This window comes from Acanthopagrus latus, chromosome 8 (assembly GCF_904848185.1).
Source record: "Acanthopagrus latus isolate v.2019 chromosome 8, fAcaLat1.1, whole genome shotgun sequence".
Lineage (NCBI taxonomy): Eukaryota > Metazoa > Chordata > Actinopteri > Spariformes > Sparidae > Acanthopagrus > Acanthopagrus latus.
The window spans coordinates 5,960,936-5,981,501 of NC_051046.1; the positions used below are offsets into that span (position 1 = coordinate 5,960,936).

At 44.1% G+C, this 20,566-nt stretch overlaps 1 protein-coding gene across 3 annotated transcripts; it reads right to left on the reverse strand.

The window, feature by feature from the left end:
- Positions 1–44: 44 nt before the first annotated feature.
- eea1 (early endosome antigen 1) lies at positions 45–20,261 on the reverse strand. Of its 3 annotated transcripts, XM_037106173.1 has the most exons (30): positions 20,091–20,261; positions 16,250–16,327; positions 16,050–16,162; positions 15,910–15,964; positions 15,746–15,811; positions 15,583–15,613; positions 15,396–15,500; positions 14,277–14,398; positions 13,883–14,038; positions 13,000–13,014; positions 12,597–12,713; positions 10,587–10,925; positions 10,267–10,416; positions 9,770–9,889; positions 9,236–9,439; positions 8,855–9,055; positions 8,611–8,724; positions 8,310–8,465; positions 8,074–8,213; positions 7,565–7,895; positions 7,348–7,449; positions 7,057–7,251; positions 6,786–6,968; positions 5,900–6,085; positions 5,659–5,790; positions 5,047–5,232; positions 4,717–4,955; positions 3,670–3,790; positions 3,450–3,548; positions 47–3,366 (listed from the first exon to the last, which is right to left on the reverse strand). In XM_037106173.1, exons 1-30 carry the CDS (start codon positions 20,112–20,114, stop codon positions 3,244–3,246), a joined length of 4,203 nt encoding a protein of 1,400 aa, XP_036962068.1. In that variant the 5' UTR covers positions 20,115–20,261; the 3' UTR covers positions 47–3,243. The 3 variants fall into 3 exon arrangements, with proteins under 3 accessions (XP_036962070.1, XP_036962068.1, XP_036962069.1); XM_037106174.1 differs by lacking the exon at positions 13,000–13,014; XM_037106175.1 differs by lacking the exons at positions 16,250–16,327; positions 20,091–20,261 and having other exon boundaries at positions 45–3,366; positions 15,750–15,811; positions 16,050–16,136.
- Between the last annotated feature and the right edge of the window lie 305 nt (positions 20,262–20,566).

Genomic DNA, 20,566 nt, shown 5'->3' on the forward strand with positions numbered 1-20,566 from the left:
AGTGATTCTTCTGGTCTGTAAAGAAAGACGACAACACAAGGGAAAATAGAAACATACTGGTTTTTATTTACGTTTGTCATGATGATGATGAATTAGAAAATCAACTGGTGAACATGTGAACACAAAATTACATGACTCCTCTCGTCCCCGCGGGTGAGCTGAGGTCACCCTGACTGTGGTAAATAACACGGTGCGTGTGAGACGTGCGAGACGTCGGCCTAAGGCACACCTTTCACGACCATCGAATACGATGACTCTAAAACATGGAGAGGGGAAAACGTGTGAGCCACAGGCCAGTTATAAGTCGTCATGCATGATAACTGACAGCAACACGAAGCAAGCCACAATTCAGTGTGCACAGGTCTGTGGTGCCATTCTGTAGAAATGAGTAAGACACTGATGAGTCCACGTACATTTTCACTGTTGTCATGATTCTACATCCACGAGTGTTATATATAATTTCCTTTTTTTTCTCTTTCATTACAAACATTTACAAAGATAATTATGACAGCCTTAGTATTAATGAGCAGTTTAAGTACATCAGGGCTAGAAATGCTGAAGCCTGTATAAAGTCGGTGGTGGTCCTGTTGTTTTTTGTTTTTTTTGTGGCTGGAGGAGTCCAGAATACAATAAGGTGCAAATCATCTCTCTGGGTTTGAAGGGGACTGTACAGCTTGATGGGTAAATCACAAATCCTTGATCAAATGCAGGCAATGACACAATACTTGTGATCTCTAAAGGTTTAGAAATAGTGCTTTCCTGTGCCAATCTGAGGTAGACATAACAAAACCAATGCAAACGCAAAAGAGAAGGTGTTTCTTGAGAGCTTGCAACTTGAGATGGATGTTGTTATTTTTCCAATGAGCATACAAGCGTAAAGAGTTAATTTGGTAAGCCAAAGTCTGAAACACGCCACTTGTTTTGCAAAAGTGCCAGAACAGCCTTGCGTTGTCGCACCTGGCCTACAGTGTTTGTCGCCCGCTCCAGTCTTTCTAGACGATTGCACAAAAAAAAAGATCTTACCAAATATATCTGTCAAACAATTATAAATTAAAACAAAAGCAGGAATTCACTTTTACAGTGTGCTCGGCGGCGGACAGGTCGCCGACAGTCACGGCCGCACCTGAAAGCAGCACCGACGTCCCTGAACGCGGGCCAGAGAGATGCTGAGATTCTGAGCAGCCGACATTCGTACAGTGCATCTCAGCAGACGAACACAGCAGGCCTAAACACTAAAACACACACACACACACACACACACACACACACACACACACACACACACACACACACACACACTCTGTTACAGCAACGTCACACACAGCCACAGTTATTGCTTGGAAGCAGAGCACACACACACACATACGCACACACATACGCGCACACAGCTCCAGCAGTAGTTGGTGCTGTTGAGCGGAGACGAGCAGCAGGAGAAAAAAAATAATTAAAATAAACATGCAGGCACCTTCGATGACTGCAGAAAGCACCACGATTTGCAAAACGACAGAAATGTGGCAGCGCAGCGAATAAAAACACAACAGACTGTACAGAAAAAAAGCCTCTCGCGTCGTCATACGTGCTGCGTTCAAGATAAAAGTGTAGGACCCTGTGATTTAAAACAAAAAAGAAAAAAAAGCTTTCAAAAGGAGACACTTTGAAAAATACTGAAACGTGAAACAAACTCAGGGTTTTTTTCAATCTCGGCTGTTTTCCTGCTGCTGACATTCTTTGGTCGTGAAAACATTAATTTCAACAAAATACACGAACACGCTGCCGCACAAAGGAAACACACAGTAACTAGGTTTGACATCAATGTTGGTTTCAAGTCTGGTACACAAAAAAAAAATCGCTGGTGCATAAATCGACTGATGAGCTGTTTTCTTTTACAGCGATGGTTTAACCCTAAAATCTCAAGTGGTGGGCACTTTAACACAGTGTTAACAAAAAAGGATCTAGTTCTTGTCATTGGTTCAAATTTAGAAAATATAACGCATCCTTACATCTAAAATCTTCATATTTTAATTCAATCCTGTCCACAAAAACATCAAATTAAAACTCCAGCTGGTAAACTGACAATTTGTCATCTTGTTTTGGGGCCAGATGAACTTTTTCTGGCACATTTTGTGAGGTTTCCGTGTCTTTGTTGATTATACAGCAGGTCGAATACTGTGAAAGTATCAAAACACTCAATGCACAAAGCTCATATTCTGAAACTGTGCCCTTAAAACAAGCTGTCTGATCTTCTGTCAGGTTGTGAAGTCACAACTATACAGTCAGCACAGCAGTGGTTGCAAGACACAGATTTCAAGTAGAACCCAAAGTCCAATGTGAATTGCTTGCCTGGTGCCAAAAAAAGAAAAGCCTCCAAGCTTCCAGGTTTACTTCCTGGTTACGCAGCACACTGAGTGGAGAGTTTCTCCCGCTGGCCCCGCCCCCACGCGCTCCCGCTCTGCCCGAAGACTTCACATTGAGACGAGGTCAGATTTTTAAAACACGAGTTTTACAGATATAAAACCTCCATAGATCAAAAGCTCATAACAGAAAGAGTCATATTTGATTTGTTTGCAGTTCGAGGTGTAGTTAACGCACTGTTAAACTGAAAAAATATCCAAAAATATTTTAGTCTTCACCAAAATCATTAATTTTTCAATAAAATCCTAAATGTATTTTAGTTTTTTTAGTGAAGGGTCAGATTGACGTAGCTAAACACAGAAAATGTCACTTCTCCTGGACACAATAGTTACTTGCGTGTACCTTTGTAGGGCAGCAGCGATTCCCAATATTTACTTCCGCGGTCACTCCTGCAGTGTCACACTGACCTTCCACCTCCTGATGCCCAACATTTTTACAACAAAATGCAACTACCTTGCAATCGCAAACGATGCCAAACAACGATGGAGATGTGAACATGAACTTAAAAGAGATGGATGGCGTCGAGTTCTCACTGTCTCCGCTCTCTGGCAGTCCACAGGAGTAGCAAAGGCACAAAAACAGATACAGACAATCCCAACCAGTCCCACCAGATTCCCGTCACGTGGCTCTGGCGTCTCTTCCATGAAAAAAACCCTTCAGCTGTTTCCCTCCATGCCAGGGCCAGGAGTCACATGCAGGTGGGAGTCTTGCACTGGGTCTGTCCTTTATAGTGCACATTAAAATATGACGAAGACACGCCTTCTTCTGTCTGCTGGAGTAGGAAGGGGGGGAGGGTAAAGGGGTGAGTGGTAAAGGGATGGGAGAGGGAAATCAACCTTGAAGCTCCTCGAAACACGTCTCACAGACCCGTACTGGCTTTTTGGAGGATGGCGTGAGGGCGTTCTTCGCCGAACACTCGGCGCAGAAGATGTTTCCGCAATGTCTGCAGTGGTGCTGGATATTGAGAGAGGAGGACGGAGATCAGAGACGGTTTAAAATATGCGACCAGCTGCCGACCAGCATCGATCCACTCTTACCTTCCTGACAGAGAGAGAGAAGCCCTTCCCACAGGCCATGCAGTTCTGCACCTCGTGATCCTCGGCCCACTTCCTGGTCAGAGACTGTGACTGCTTGATCTGAAAAAAGCACCAACAGCAAGACTCACAATCAGAGCTACGAACTTTATTCGCAAGACAAACACATGCCAACACATCTGTACTTTCATCCCGTCAGCTCCTCCGGCGTTGCTTCACTGACCTGGAGCGACTGGTTCTCTCTGCCGAGCTCCTGCATGGCCGCCGTCGTGTCGTCCAGCTTCCTCCTCAGCTCCACCACCTTCGACTGCAGCTTCTCTATCTCGCCTTCACCCTTTACACACCTGGAACACAACCACACGGGACGCGATGACTTGTGTGTACGCGCTCATTAATTGGTTGCTCTGGATAATTTTCCCACCGTTGCCACTTGGCAGGCTGCATAATCAGTTTGTTAATTAATACTTTTGATGTGAAGTGTTTTGGGGAATTACAACTTGTCCTCTGGGACAGTTTTTATTAATTCTCTCTCTGCTACCACAGAGCTCTATTATTCACAGGTGGATTTCCCTGAAGTCAGTTTTGACTAATCACATTGCCTCCATCAGAGCAAACAACAGACAGTAGAAGTGCTTCACCAGTGTTTCAAAGTCATCACAGAGTGTCCTCCTAGTTTACTGTTTCTCTCAGGAAACATCCATAATTTGCAAGGCCCCTCAAAGTTAACTATCAATATCATCAACCATGAATCCATAAGTGTTGTAGGAATGTTTGTCTGATGTCACCTAAACTAAAAAAACTGATGACTGATTAACAGAAGCCATCTTGCGGCCGAAAATAGGCTGAATATATAATACATAATTTTTAATTAGCGTCTTAATTAAGTTCTTTAAAAATTGAGATGGTACATTAGTGAATTTAAAGAGCATGACTAACCTTGAGGCAATGTTAAATATTAAACAAAATGAGTTTCACACAGCGTAATTGTTTCTTTGGGGGGAACTAAAGCCGAGTGCCTGTTTTAGAGGAATATGTTAGTCATGCTGGAGACATAAGAACATCCCGGTGACAGATGCAAATGGATTAAATAATCTGAATGTAGCCCCTGAAAAGCATCTGTGCAGCAACAGTCTGATTATGAATAATTAAATTATCTTTTCTCTTGATTTTTAAGTAGCTGACTCAAGTCAACACATCTGTCTATGGCAAGTGATTAAAGTCATTCCACTCTTCAATCAGGACAATCAAGAACATCCGAAACTCAACTCACCTTTCTAAAAGCGCACGCCTCTCGTCCTGGTTGTTCTGGACGGTGGCCTCCAGCACAGCGATCTCTCCTCTCAGCTCATCCGTCTGCTTCTCCAGCTCACCGACTCTCCGCTGGCTGCCCTGCCACTCCCTCTTCAGCGTGGCCACGTTTTCATTCAGTGCCGTCACCTGCACGGCCATCTTGGCTTCCGCCTCCTCCCCGCGCTTCACCTGCTCTTCTCTGGCTCGCTTCTCGGCCAGCTTTAAGAAGAAGCATTAATCATGTCATGAAAAGGGGTGAGAAGTGATCGACGTTTAGATGAATTTGGTGGGATTTGGAAGATGGGCCTACCAACTTATCCTGGACCTCCTTGGTCTGGGCGAGGAGCTGCTCCTCTCTCTGTTGCCTGCTGTCCTTGGTGGCCTGGTGCTCTTTCTGCTCCTGCTCGAGGGAACTCTGAGCCGCCTCCACCTGACCCTGCAGCTCCAGTTTCTGCTGGATCAACAGCTGTTTGGCTTCCCGTAACTCAACTAGCTCCTGAAGAGAAATAAATACTGTAAATATGTGCAATATTTGGTCGTTAAACACATGTTTACTGTCTCTAAAGAAAGCAGCAGCACTAAAAATGAGATCACAGTTGGGGTAAAACTATGAGAGGCTTCAGCAGGTTACTGCTCTCACAACGGCTTCAGATCAATTTTAACAGCTTTGAAGAAGTGAAGAAACCCAGGTTCAGGTCAAATTGTCGACTCAAGCACGCTTTAGCTCTAACTTTGAAGAATGTGGCCCCTTATGACCTGCAGTATCCCCGAGTTGAGCTGTTTACATAAGACACAAGCATGGGAAACAGGTCACATTGGCCAGTATGGGACAAAAAATGGCGGACAACAGCTCAGGCTGTGACATGTGGACTATTAACAGTATATATATACTGTTAGCTGCTACTTATAATAAGACACTGACCTTCTCGCTCTTCTCCGTCAGTGCTTTTAACTCAGAAGTCAGTCTGCTGTTATTCTTCTCCAGGACACTCTTGGCTTTGTTCAGCTCCTCCACTTTACTCCTCTCCTTCTCCATCTCCTCCTTCACTTGACCCTGATTGAGTAACCACAGTTTACTATGTAACGCTTGGACTTAATCACTGCGAGTCATGTAAGTGTTTATTTCTGTGTGTGCCACTCTTTTAAACTCGTGTTCGTCTGACCTGCTGCTTCTGTAATTCCTTCAGGGTTTGTTCTTGCTGTTTGAGCTTCTGGTCCCGTTTCGTCAGCTCCTGCTCCAGCGAGCCCCGGCCCGTCTGCAGCTCCTGGATCTGAGCCTCTAAACCCGTCTGATGGGTTCGGTTGGCAGCCAGCTCCTCCTGAGCCAGGTGCAGCTTCTCCTCCAACGCCTACAGTCAGAGAAACATCACAAGAAGCCAAAGTGAGGAGGGTGAAAATAGAAATCAATATAAACAGCGAGGACTAAGGGAACTGCTCCAAGGAGTGTGTGTGTGTTTTGTCTTATTGATCAGTCTGCAAGTCTCTGTCTGGAATGATCAACAACCCTCCGTATCCTTAATTCACCTCTGAGAAAATAGTTAAAAGTGATGCAGCATCACAGCCTCTCTAGAAATACGACGTGTAACACAACCTCTTTAAACCAAGTCATCATCAGCCTCTTCTCCGTCAGCCTTTTCCGCATGAAATACCTTCAGAGCTGTGTGTCAAGACCCAGATCTCATAACCCGATACAAATCGAAACAAATCATAATATGGCAGAACTTTCTGTGAATTAAATGATTAATTTACATAAAATGAGCATTTGGCTTATTGGCCTGTTGAACACACCTTTACCCCGAAAGACTGAATTTAAATATTTCTCATGAAAATGAATCCTAGAACGGATCAGATGTGTCGATATTTCTGTATCGACCCGCAGAGCACGAGGTTTCATCCGCAGACTTGAAATCAGTGAGGTACCAGATGATGTTGGCACCAACCAGGTGGGTTATAATCTATACAAGCAGATCTATATTACAAAGGAGAGGGGAATAATGCTCTGAAGAAACAACAAAATAAACAATACACGTTCTTCGATCATCACATTACCTTCATGTCCTGACGCAGGGCAGAGACTTCAGACTCCTTGCCGTAGAAGTCAGACTGAAGCTTAGTGAGGCTTCCCTGGCTTTGCTCCAAGGCCTTCTGCAGCTCTGCTGTCCGGCTCTTCTCAGAGGACAGCTCCTGGCCGAGCCCTGACACCTGCGCCCTCAGCTTACTCTCCTCTTCTACCTGGAGTTCACAGGTTCACACTTCACATCGATCCTCTCAAGAGCTGACAGTCACAGTATGCATGTTTGTATTTGTATCCTCTATTCACCTTCTTGACATTCACTTCCTGTAACTCTGCCACTTGGCCCTTCAGTTTCTTCATCTCCTCCCCAAAAGACCCCTGGGCCGTCTTCAGTTGTGCCCGCTGCTTCTCCAACTGACTCTCTTTTTCTTTAAGCGCCTCCTGAGTCTTTGTGTGCTGCTGCTCCGCTGTGGTCAGCTGCACCTTCAACTTTTTCTCTGCCTGACATTTCACAGAAACAACACAACAGGTTTTAAGGTGTTACATTAGAATACAATTAAGCTTGATCCTTTAATTTTTACCCCCCCAGAAACATACCTCTCTCATCTGCTCCAACTGCTCTTTAGTCTGGTTCATTGCCTTGGTGATGGCCTCATTATTCGTAAGAAGCTCCTGTTTGGCCTTTTCATTGGCCTTTTCCTGGGGATTAAGACAGATTAATGTTGTTAGTGTCCTGGTGTTGTAGTCAGGCGGCTGTTTCTTACTCTTTGTTGAAACTGAAAAACACTGAAGTGGCTTAGATTACTGAGCCTACCTTCTCTTCCATGGCTGACTTGTGGCTCTTCCTCTCTGTGTCCAGCTGACTCTGACTCTCTTTCAGTGCCTTCTTAGCCTTTCCGAGACTCTCCTGTGCAGAGGCGAGCTCCTTCTTTTGAGCCTCTTTCTCCTGCTGGGCCTTCTGTAAATCTGCTGCAAGGCTCTGAGCCTTTCTGTCCAGCTCTGCGTGCTGAGTCTTTCCCTCCTGGGTTACCTTGTCCAGGTTCACCTTCAGAGCAGATTTGTCCTGCTCGCTGCGCTCCAGCTGCTGCTGAATGTCACTCAGAGCAGCTGCCTTTTTATTCAATTCCTCTTGTAGTGTTGTAGCCCTTAACAGTGAAAAAGACATTCATCTTTTTTAGTCAAAACACAGTGGAACAGATTGAGAAAAACACAATACATGTGGTTGCACCATCACAGAGATAAACACTGATCAAGCTTCGATTCATATGCATTTCATCTACAGATCTTAATAAAGCACACACAGCAGTTGTGTGTTTATCTCACCCTGCTTTCTCCGTCTCCAACGAGCGCTGCAACTCCTTCACTTTCCGTTTCACCTCCGACCCCTCCTTCTGCAGCTTCTGCACTTCCTGCTGCACCTGGTCGCGTGTGGTCTGCAACTCCCCAACCTGCGACTCTAATTTCTGTCAGATAAAAATCCAAACCCCTGATTATTCTAAATGAAACATGTATACAGAGGACGTTTTATCAGGTACTCACTGTAAAGACTCAACACAGACCTTATTGTGGCCCTCCAGCTGCTCTGTACGTTGTTCTGAGGCCATTAATTTGTCTTTAAACTCCTTCACGCTGGCCTCCAGCTGCGTGCACTGCTCCTGTCTCTCCTTCAGCCTCTGGGCCTGCTCTTCCACCTTCTTCTGAGCTTTGTTCAGCTCCTATGCAAGATGGTGAGAGAGGGTGCACGATGAGAAGGGGAAAAGGTGGAGTAAAGGGAGCAAAAGAAATACTGTACATTAAAAAGGGACACCATGCTGCGTTTTAGCCCAGCTGCAACATCAGTGGCACAAAGAAGGCCCTTACCTGCTGCTTATCCTGCAATGCATGCTGGGCACTCTCCAGGTTGTTCTCCAGGTTAGCCTTCTGTGCAGCCTTGGCAGCCTCTGCAGATAGCAACATCTCCGTCTTTGCCTTTAGCTGAAGATGAACAAACCCACAAAAATCGTTATTTTCCTGAAAATCTGCAGGACAATGTGGTCTACAACTACAAACTGAATAGAAATGTAATTGCTCCAACTGCATGTTAATAAATATACATGACAATTACCTGAGCATCCAACTGGGCAACTTTCTCCTTGCTGTCTGCGAGCTGAGTGGTGAGTTCTGTGACCGAGGTCTCCAGGGTGTGGGCTCGGTCCTGGGCTGAACGCAGCAGAGTCTTCTGCTCCTGGACCTGCTCATGGAGGTTATCCTGGGCTTGCTTGTTGCTCTCTGATTGGTTCTTCAGCTTGTCTGTCAACTGTGTTACCTTTACGAACCACATAAAATGATAATGAGCTTAAGGATGACATTATTGACAGTTTGCTGACATTATTGTACATTACAGTACATTTCTTTGTGTGGGAGAGGCATGCGTCTTTTGTCACATTATATTTGTACACAAGAGAGGGGAAGTGGACCCTTTGAAAGTGCGTATGTGTGTACCAACCTGTTCCTGTAGTGCATGGTTTTTCTCTTTCAGCTGGCTCAGCAGAGCCGTCTCTCCCTCCCCGGCCTGGATCTTGGCACACAAGTCCTCTCTCTCGGCCTCCAGCTGGCTCACGATGTCCTTGCTCTTCTGCAGTAAAGCCTCCAGATTCTGGATCTTCTGGTCTTTGTCTCCAATCTGGCGCAGCACCTGCTCCAGGTCATTCTGCAGCAGGAGAGCGAGCCGGCACAGCATGAAGGTCACGTTGGGTTTTTGGGCAGAAATGTATTTATTTCATGTTGGGTTTTGTGTTGTGTGCGAGGTATATTCAGCTGTAGACCACCAACGGGATATACTGCACCAGTGTGTTTTTTTTTTGCTTGTGAACAAACAAAATGTTATATGAAATATGTAATACAATCTTATAAAGCTTCAACACACAATTTTTTTTAATCAAACAATGTTTTTCAAAATAGAAAATCTCTGCAAAAAACTCACTGTACTGTACAGTTTGTCATGATTGTTAGCAGAGGGTGTTTTTCTGGTGGACAGTACCTGCGCCTCTCGGAGTTTGCCGTTGGTGTTTTGCTGCAGCGCCTGCAGCTCCTGGTGCTGCTGCTTGGCTTTCTCCAGCTGGTGCTGCACGTCTGTGTTCTTACTGGCACTCTCCTTCAACTGAAGAAGCAAAACACAGCAGCATTTTCATTTATTTCCCTCTGCTTATTGTTTTTTTTTTTTTTTTTTTTACCATACTAGTCATTTTGTTAGTCATCTTACTGTTTCTATATTAAACAGTTACGTTTTTATCTTGATTTGTTTGTCTTTAGCAGATTTTTACTATCTCTTGCTTCCTTTTTATCTTAACTTCATGGATCTTTGGTTTCCTCATGTTTTAATGACTCTGCTTCCATTTCAGCCTAGTAAATAACTCTTAGACCACACTTGCAATATACTTACAAAATCAGACGAATCTACCTACAGATGTTCTTACTAATCTGTTACCCAAACTTAGTTTCCCTGTAGCCAACATTCGAGTTTCATCTGATGCCCACCTGTTCTTCTGCACGGGACAGTTTGAGCTGCAGGTCGGCTGCTTGCTGCTCGCGGTCTTTCAGTTTCTCCCCGGACAGCTGCCTCTGTTCTTTGAGACGACCTTGCACCTCGCCCAGCTGCCTCTCCGCCTCCAGCAGTTTGGCATGCAGCTACGAAGAGCACAGAGAGACGGATGATGATGAAGACGGAGAACAGCAAGAAACATGATGGATACTTTGATGAAGAGAGCGGATGACTTTTTTTCGAGCACATCTCTACATGACACGTACATACATTTTTATTGATTTCTGACAATTCTGTGTCTCTGTCGTTCACTCACCTGACCGATCTCGGTCTGCTGCTGAGCACCGTGGCTCTCCTTCTCTTCCCTTTGCTGCTCCAACTGTTTTCTCTCAACCTTCAGCTCTGCGTGCTTCACCTCCAGCTCCCCGATCTCGCTCTTCAACTTGGCCACCTCCTCAGCCCTCTCTCTGATCTCCACCTGGGCCTTCTGCAGGGAGGCCTCTGCCCCTGAGGCACGGGTCTGGAGCTCTTGAACCTCCAGCTCCTTCTCCCTCAGGCTGCCTTGAACTCCCTTCTTGGCGGCCTTCTCAGCTCCCAGACGCTCCTCAAGCTCCTGATACTCCTTCTCTTTACGTGCAAGCTTTTCAGACAGGCTCTGTGAGAAGAGGAAAGGATATTGTGAGACAGATGACACAAGTTGCCCAGAAGTTTTGGATTTAAGAGTGTTAAAAATTGACTGAAAGCAAAAATGTGAATGAATGTATAAAATGTCTGTGTTCTGATTTGAAGGAGGCAGTTTGACTGTTTAAGATGCAATTCAGAAATTGTTTGAGTCATCAATTTAAGTCACAGTTGGACATAAACCACTTCTCTTTTTGAAGTTAACAGTCAGCTAGTTGATAGGAGCTGCAACAAGGGCACAAACACCCCACGCCCTGTGTGCCTCATACGCTATGGAAAAGAACAGTTGGTTGTCAAGAGTCGAGAGTAAAGTGAGGTATGGCATTTCTAGAGGGGGAAGTTTATGACACAGGACTTACAGGAATACCATGCTGTGTGTGCAGCACTCGCCCCTGAGCTGGCAGTAAACTTGGCTTCAGGGTGATAAAGAACAAAATGCTGTTTATAGTGGAGCGTGCTGCTAACTAGGGAGTATGACAAGGCACCTGGACTTCACAGACGTTCAGTAAACCTCTGCAGGCCACCACAGCAGCTGGCCAACATTAACAAGCCTCTCTGGGCACTTTCTATTTTTCCCCTCCTCTTTCATTCAGCCCTTTTCCTCTTCATGGCCTTGTTGCTGTCCTTCTCTCGTGTCATTGTCACAGCTCCCTGCTGCGTGCCTCCCCTCTAATCCTGTAGTTACAGACCAGTGAAACTCCTGTTGCTGTTCACCTGTCTGTTCTTAGTCCTGATCCTCTGTCTGTGTGCTCCATCACTTCTGTCTCTGTTCTCATGAGATGAGTCTCTCCATCAGGTCTCAAGGTATCCACTCTGTAATCCCCCCTCTTACCCGGAAACCTACTTGGCTGGAAGGGCACTGATGTGGAAGGATTTAATCTCTGGCAGGAGCTCCATGCCTCTATTCCCCAGTTCCCAGTGCACAGGCCTAGTTACCTGTGATTGTATTTCACCCAAAGTGACAGAGCTGGCATGGCAGAGATCCCCCCCTGCTGGTTTAATTATAGGTCTGCGTTTTTAATCAACATGGCTGGGTTGCCAAAGAAGGCTGATGACAGCAGGGCCTGATGCCGGGCAACAGAGGAAGGTTTACAGAAACTGAGATGGCGTGCACTTGAGAGGCAGCTGGCAAGGCGTGTTAACATTTCAGGAGTCAAAGTAAATCCTACACAATCTTATAAAATGTGTGGCAGACGCCATGTGCCTGCTGTTAGCTGCTCAGAATGACTTTAGAGGTGTCACGATTCTCCAAATTTAGGATTGATTTGATTCAAACTTCTTCTGCACTGACATCTACGCCGTTGATAGACTATCGCATCTGGATTCATCAACAAGTTTTAATGACCTGACAACTGCTATTTACATTTTCAAATTCTTTAAAAAAACAGCCTCACTGAAACCAGGTGGCTCAGATTAGACTTGACGAGACAAAAAAATGTCTGGAGGTGCGAGTGGTGTCGTTTTAAAATAGTTTTTTTTCCCTTCTGATGTGCACATGTAGGCTGAGAGAAGAAAACTCTGGCTAAATTGCTGCTCCTGCTTTTGATTACGATGATCAAAATTGAAAGCTAACTTTGATCTTGAAACCGTGACGTCCCAAACTCTAATGACTGTAAGTGTTTTGCTCTGGTTGTGTGTTTTTCACCTGGCTTTGCTGCTGCAAATTATTCAGATCGCTCCTCAGCTGGTGGATCTGTTGCGTGTAGACGGCTGCTTCCTGCGGACCTTTCTCCAGCTCTGCTTTTAGTTGGGATACAGTCATCTGCAATACAACAGTGAGACATGTTTAACTCTCTTTACAGAGCCGTTTAGTGTACATTCAAGAACTGAAGCAGCACCACAGAGAAGGACTGACATAAAAGAAGAAAACACAAACACACAACATGGATTAGTAACAACCAGGCAGCAGTTGCACAAAAAAACAACAAAAAAGAACATGAAGAGGTAGCACACTAGTTAAAAAAAAAAAAAAAAAAAAAATTTCTTGAGAAACTCAAAAGGATGCAAACAAATCAAATCTGGGGTCGGCTTTAAACAACGTATTTTACCTCAAGTTTACGAATCTTGAAGAAAGAGTGAATGTTGGAGAGGGAAACAGTACGTGAGGAGGAGAAAAAGAAGAAGAGGAGGGGAAGGGAAAGAGAGACACGGACAAAAGGTAAGTCACAATACAACAGCTAAAGGCCGAGCATCACTGATCAAGATGCTGCTGCGATGAGAGGATAAATATTCAAATTTGTTTTGGCAGCATTCATCCGAATGGGTTTGTTTTGCTATTTGCTCCAGCATGAGCAGACGATGTAATATTAACTGTTGCATGTTGACATTTTGCTGGCAGACCTGGAGGCAGCGAAAAACCTCCATGTTCATTCTGTGGAACTTGAACCTCAATGAATTACAATCTTGTTTCAGACAGCTTGCATACTATAACAAAGCTACTTATAATCCTGAGAGCTGTTACATAATCTAAAGACAAACAGCTCTCAAATATATTCAGAATGGCTCCTGAATGTGTAAAACTATCTTCTGAGATGATTTTCAGAAGGAGAGGTTCAGGGCCTCGTGCTGAGAGAGATCTGGATCAAACATGCAGGACAGAAAGCCTGAATTATTCATTGAGCCTGAATTACTAAGAATTAGACGTAAAGCCATTTGGTCTGACATAACCAGAGTCCATCAGAACTAATTCATAAGTTATTTCAGAGCTATTTTTGAACCAGAGTCTTAAGACCTGGTTTCTTGCCAAACAGCGCCGTGTGTGGCCTCAGCTGACGGCGGGTGAAATGGAAAAGGGGTCACACAGCGACAACTTCACGATATCTCAGGTCTGCTAAATGATTATGTCAACCGTGGGAATCAGTGTGCAGAGGGAAAAGTTACAGTGACAATCAGCAGAACTACACGTGACCTTCGGGACTTCAGGTGTTTTACCTCTGAGGTAGTGTAATTAGCCTGCAGCTGCTCGTAGTGTTTCTTGAGGTGTTCGGACTCATCCTCTCTCTCACGAGTCATGCTGTCCATCAGTGTCTGGACCTGCACCAGCTCCTTCTGCAGCACCTCCACGTCCTCCACGCCCGGCCGCTGCAGCTAGAGGGCAGAGCAGAGGCAGCGGGTTAAAGCTGTGGGAAGAACAGGCTGCTTGGTGCTACGATAACGATTACGTGCATATGGATGTATACAGCGCACAGCCAAATGGGTTTCATGGTGTTCATTCAATGTTATTATTTCAAACTCCAAAGCACAAAATTGATGACATAAAGGACTGAAAGTATGTCTAAAGCTGAGCGAGTAGAGAATTAACACAGAGAGAAAGTGTGTCCTGTACCAGTTCTGTTTGGAGTCGCTCGTTCTCCTGCTTCTCTTTCTGTAGCTGTTCGGTCAGTTTGGCCGACCTCTGGTCTCCGGCCTCCCTCAGGCTCTTCTCCTCGTCATAGCGAGACTTCAAGTCTGTCACGTTCAATAATGAAAGCATTTATTTTTTGTTAAGAAACCCAGTTAATGATATCCAAATATAAATCACACAGAAACCTCACTTTTAAGGAAAACATTATCACAGTCTGCCTAGATGTTACATGCTCCTCCTCTGATGTGCTGCTGTGGCTGACGCCGGGCCTCCTGCCATTCCAGGTGACAGCGTCTGGCTAATTATGACTATCCAATAAGTTAAACTCTTTCTCTCTCCATTCCACCTGACCGGAGATGCAGTCTGGAGCCTGGCTGTGGTATTATGTTTTGTTTTGGTTGTTCATAATCAGCCAGACCGCTATCAGCTGGAAAGGCAGGTGGCTGAGCGACAGCCACAGTGGCACATCGTGGCCAGCAGAGGGGGAGGATGCAACGCTACAGCACTTACACTACACCTGTTTTTAGACCCTTTCAAGATATTTTTTGACCATATTTCCAACAGATTTTTAGGACAAATCATCTTTTTCTTATTCAACCATTCCAGGTTAGTACAAAGGTTATGTTGTATACAGCATGTGTCCCCATGCAGAGGTAGGTTTAATGCAGGAATATGAAAGCCACAGTGAGTTGGGGTAATCTACATTTTGCCAACAGGTATATACAGTTGGACTGGGTAATGTCACAAGTATGTACTGTCTTAGATTTTGCTATTTTGTTATTTTAAGGCCATATTGCACAGCTCTAGTACAAAGTTAAAAAAAATACATTATAGGTTCAGAAATAAATGGATAAATGTTGATAAAACGTTTGTGGCTTTCAGCAGAGCTCGATGACACGCTGACTGTGTTTGGGCAGGGAAACATCTGGAACATGGACCAGGATTGTAGAACATTGATTTAATGTGTCAAGAGGCCTGTTATTTATAAAGACAATGGACGGATTGAGCTTTACAGTGGTGTCGTAATAGAGAACTTCAGTTTGTTAAATAATGCGTGCACACACACAGACAGGCCTCCCAGTTTCTTGGCCGCACACTAACCTACTATCTCTGTGGCCAGCTGCGCAGCTTTCTGCTCAAACAGGTCTTTCATCTGCTTGATGTTGAACTTTTCTGTCTCTGCTTCGTTCAACTTCCTTTCTAGCGCTGAGGGAAAAAAAAGCACCACATATCATTAGCGATTGATGTTTTTGTATCTTTTATCATTTTGAATGTATTTTTCCCCTACCTGAATCTTCAGAGTCCACCGGCCCATCGTTCTGTGGGATCAAGGCAAAGAGAGAAACACGTACAGTAAGAGGAAGAATTGTCATCATGTCTCATCAAGCGGTTTTATATTCAGGTCACCCACATTTAATCATAATATATCTTAAATATCTTGAGGGAATTACTTGCTTCAGTTGTCCTGTGACTTTGTCTAACTCCTTCTTGAGCTCTCCAGAGAACCATCGTTCCTCCTAATCAGGTGAACACACACAAACACAGATACACAATCAAGTCTTCGTACGAACTGACCATTTACACACCTCTGTTCGCTTCACAAACTCCACTGTACCTTGAGAGAAGCGTGCAGGTCCTGAACCTCTTGCCGCAGCATTGTGAGGTCTTCCCTGTAAACGAAGATAGAGTGTGTTCACAAAAACACCACATTCTGTCAAGAACGTAATAATTCGTGCCACATCAATATCACCTCACCTCGTGGGGGCCACATGAGCGGGCAGGTCTCCGGTGTCATGGAACAGCTCATAGTGCTTGAACAGCTCCTCTGCAGAGTTGTGAGATTTCATACACTGAGGACAGATGAAGCCCTGGACACAAACACAGACCATCAGAATCATTCAGGTGATAAATACTGTTCAGACAGATTCAGTTCTGCAGCTCCGAGTTCATGTTACCTCAGACGTCTGGTCGTGATTGAGGTCTGTGCTGGGCTGCTCGGACTCTGCGTTCTGGGAGCCTCCCTTCCCAGGAGTCTGGGGAGGACAAGATAAGGATTATTACACACGATGCATTAACGTACAATATTCCAGAGACATTTTAATTTCACACACACAAGCATGCACCTCTGACTTTGATGCTTGTGCTCTTTACTTGTATGCTTTCGCAACCCTTGCATCTTGGTAAGCGCTGTATCAGGTAAACAATAATCCAAGGTCCAGAAGGTTTCTCAGAAAAGGAGTCATGGCCTTTGACAGTTTGAGTCCTGGCATAAACAACTCTGCTGGGTATGACTTAAAAGCCTTAAACGCATTTTTGTAAAGGGTTTAACCCTGGAATGTCGTTGTTGTGATTATTTTGGATCGCAGTATCATGAAATACCAACACTGTAGTGTGTGCTGACACCAGTTGCTCCAGCTGCTGCAGGATGTCATCAACTGTTCACTGTTTTATAACTTTGGATCACAGTGAGTCTCGTTCATCTTGACTCACAATGAACAGCAGACAAATAGATTGGCATGTTGGGCAGCGATCAGGGACTTTGTATATGTGGATATGTTTCTGTCAACTTCTTCTTTGCTAAACTGCTGCGAGCCATGTCTGTTTTTACAACTAAACAAATACCCACTGATGTCAATAGAATACATTTGATGCCCTTCATTTAAGTGTAAGCTTTCAGATGCAACACCACCGACCCCATCAATAATTTTTACATGACTACATTATCAAAAATCATTGTAATCAATTCTGTCAAATACACCAAAGACTGTAGGGGTAACAGCTGCTGTGGTGGACGCATTAAAGCGATCAATGCAGGAATCATTTGACAAGAGAAAGTTTTGATACGACTTGGTTCTGGGTCATTTCGGTCAGCATCTTAAAAGTATCAAGTACCAACACCCAGCGCCACAAACTGCTGAAGCTTTGTCATGTTGCATCATGCAGGTTGTGAATGAACAGCAGTTTTCTGACATCCACTCATGTTTTTTTTTTCATCCTTCTACGTTCACATCCCTTTAGGTGCCTCTTAAAGACGAGCATCCTCACTGCCATCGAGCTTCTTCATGATTGGGGTGGTGTTCGGCTGATACCAAACATTTAGTACATTTAGCCAAATGCTCCACTTAACTCTCCACAGACCAAAAAAGATTCTTTCACTTTGCAGAGTCTGACAGTCTTCCATAACCGCCGCCAAACGTTAGTCCTGATGTCATTTACAGTAAGTTTTTTTTTTTTTTTTTTAACAGCCTCACAAAGTTGTGACGCACCCAGGTAGAAGTATTTTGAGATTTATAGCTCTGCCATACCTTTATCCACATTCTATGGTTGACTTTATGATATTTGCTGCCTTGGAAATGCACTTGTATGTTTGAAAAATGCGATCAGTGCTTCTGAAAGCCCAAAATGACGTCTTCAATAGTCATGTTCTCTCCACAACTCAGAGATATTCAGTTTACTGTCAAAGAGGACTTAACTTTCCAAAAAAAAAAAAAAAAATCAAATCAAATCAATTAACTAATTTTCCAATCTCCATCTCTTTCTCTATAACCTTCCAATGACTTTTGTTTGTGGATGTTTGTCCGTTGTGATGTCCAAACATAAGTCACTTTTCGTATTAAAATTCTGCCTTTGGCTTAGAGTGTCACTGCATCAACAGAACACCCAGAACATTAGACTACTGCAGGGGGGACGCTGTTAGACTGATGAAAAAAAAAAAGACTCAACCCTCTGCAGAGGCTGGCAGTAGACGTGAGTGTGGTCACTTCAAATCAGCACAGTCCACTCGCTTGAGGCACAAACACATAAAGTGGACGTGCCACTGAAGGTCCATTCACAAAAAAGGGTTTTGTATTGATAGTCTGCATGAATGAATCTAGTGATATCACATGTGTTTGTGTGTATGTGTGTGTGTGTGCTGGGAGAGGGACTTTGTGTACTTTGAACCGAGTCATCAGGGACTGTTGGATGGCTGAAAAACACCACAGTGAAGGCACGCCCAGCATTCGCATCATGAAACAACCTTTGAACCAACTCAAGAACTACATAAATAAAACAACACTCCAACTGCATAACTGAAAGAAAATTAATATTTAGCTAAAACAAAGTCAGAAAAAGAAATTATTGACTACATTTAAATCAGCAGTGGATGTATGGTTCTATACATAAATGAAAACTTTACTTTTCAAAGGGTATTTTTGTATAATATACTGTCTTGAAATAGACTGACAACTTTTCTTTCTACTACACTACCAAGCCCCGACTTTAAAAAGGGGCATTATGTAGTTTTGGAGAACAAATTCAAAGTTAGAATTTTGGAGGAAAAAAAAAAAGTTTCCATAACTGAATAAACAAGCTGTTCTCAGGGGAAAATAAGGATCTTCAGAGAGTTTGAAGCTAAAAGCGTGGCAGGGTCCGCCAGATATAAACGAAGTAAAACAGTATGAAACTGTGTTGTCCTTTAAGGGCGGTTTGTGTATTCAGTCATGAAAAGGAAGAGGGTTTGTTTATTTAGGCATAATAAAAAAAAGACAGTCAATGACGATCTCTCTCTTTTGATCAGAATACATAGTGCACCTTTAAAACATGATAAAATGTCCACCAGTGCTGCCAAAGTAAACACATCTGGGCCAAAGGTGACACAGTCGCTCCGACATGATACAGCAGTAATATTAATCTAACTGTTATCTTGACAATGTGGTGAACAGTTTGACTGTTTGTGTCAGTAAACTGTCGGACCAAACTTTCTCATGAGGAGAACAGATGTGTGTTAGAGACAGGACCCCTCACATTGTCTGCTGTAAACCTGTGACCGTGTCTGTGTTGTTAGCTACTCTGCTTGAATAATTAACAAGCTAACGTTACTGCACAGGTCCGGTGGTGTGATTTAAAGGGAAAACTAAAAGGGGCAACATTTATAGCATAACGTATTTTGTTTCGTTTGGCTTCTGACAGGTTAGCAGTGAAGAGTGTATGAGTGTCCCTGACCTAAAATCATAGATGGATTTTCCTGGTTACAAGGCCGGGACTTCAAAATGTACACAATGATGCAGTTGACGTTGGCAATGCCCTGTGGTAAATGTAGTCCAACACGACAGCTAGCAAGCGAGCTAACCTGGGTTACTCCCACTTGTATTTTTAGTGACACGCTTGTAAAACCCACGTTAACATTGTTATGAGCCTCTTTAATCAAAACGCATATTTGTGTCCATGTTACGGTCAATTATCAGAGACAGGACCTCCCAACGGTCAATATGCGGACAACGTCAGCGTTAGCATGTGATGATGAGTGGACGATGAATTAACCCACCGCTATATCACAGCTAGCTAACCATGAAACGGAAAACGTTGGAAACATGGCATAGCTCCGTGAACAATCACGTTAGCTAGCTTAATTATTCCTTATTTGACAGGGTTAAGACAAGGTGGACACGTTAGCTACTTAGTTTGCTAACCTTACTTCATTATATATAGGCAGATACTAGTTTGCTACATCCCTGTCAACACTAGCATCAATCAACCGAACCCAAGTTAGCATCTGTGGCTAGCTGTGTCAACCCCACACAAGGAGCGCTTGATATGTTCACTGAGATCTGACGGAGTGGCGGATTTCTTTTTCCATACGAGGCACCCCCGTTGCTATAAACAAAAACCCCGCCCACCCGCAGCACACTGTGTGATAAACAACGCGTACCCTCCATAAAATACATAGACAAGGATAGGCCTGGCTCTCCCGAGGTAAACGACCCGTTTTAGCTTACAAAACGCGACACGGTGGACGTTGTCGCACCAGAAGCTTACCATCTGAAGTATCCGTCTGAGCATGGCCTCGACTCCGTTTGTCCGCACACGAAAATCCCAATCTGTTTTTCCTAAAACGCAAAGTTTACGTCGCTGTTCAACGAACACCTGACCAGGCTCCGACAGCAGCAGCGGCGGCGGCGGCGGCGAATGGGCGGGTCATGGAGAGGATGGTCGCACGAGCCTGGCTACATTCAAGAATATAAACACCGCTCTCACTGATCGAAGCGTGGCACTGTGGACGATCAATACATTTTATTTTTGTTTGTTTTATATACACAACATGATGGTGCACTGCAGAGTAATTCCAGTCACACATGCACACATAGAAAAAAAGGGGGGTTAATCATAATAATCAATGTCCCATGCTTCTTAAGAACAAGGGCTAATGATGATAAAAAAAAAAAAAAACCTGAATTTTTCACATATTTAGCTTCTTCTGGGATGTTGACAACAACAAAAAAAAAAGAGTCTGG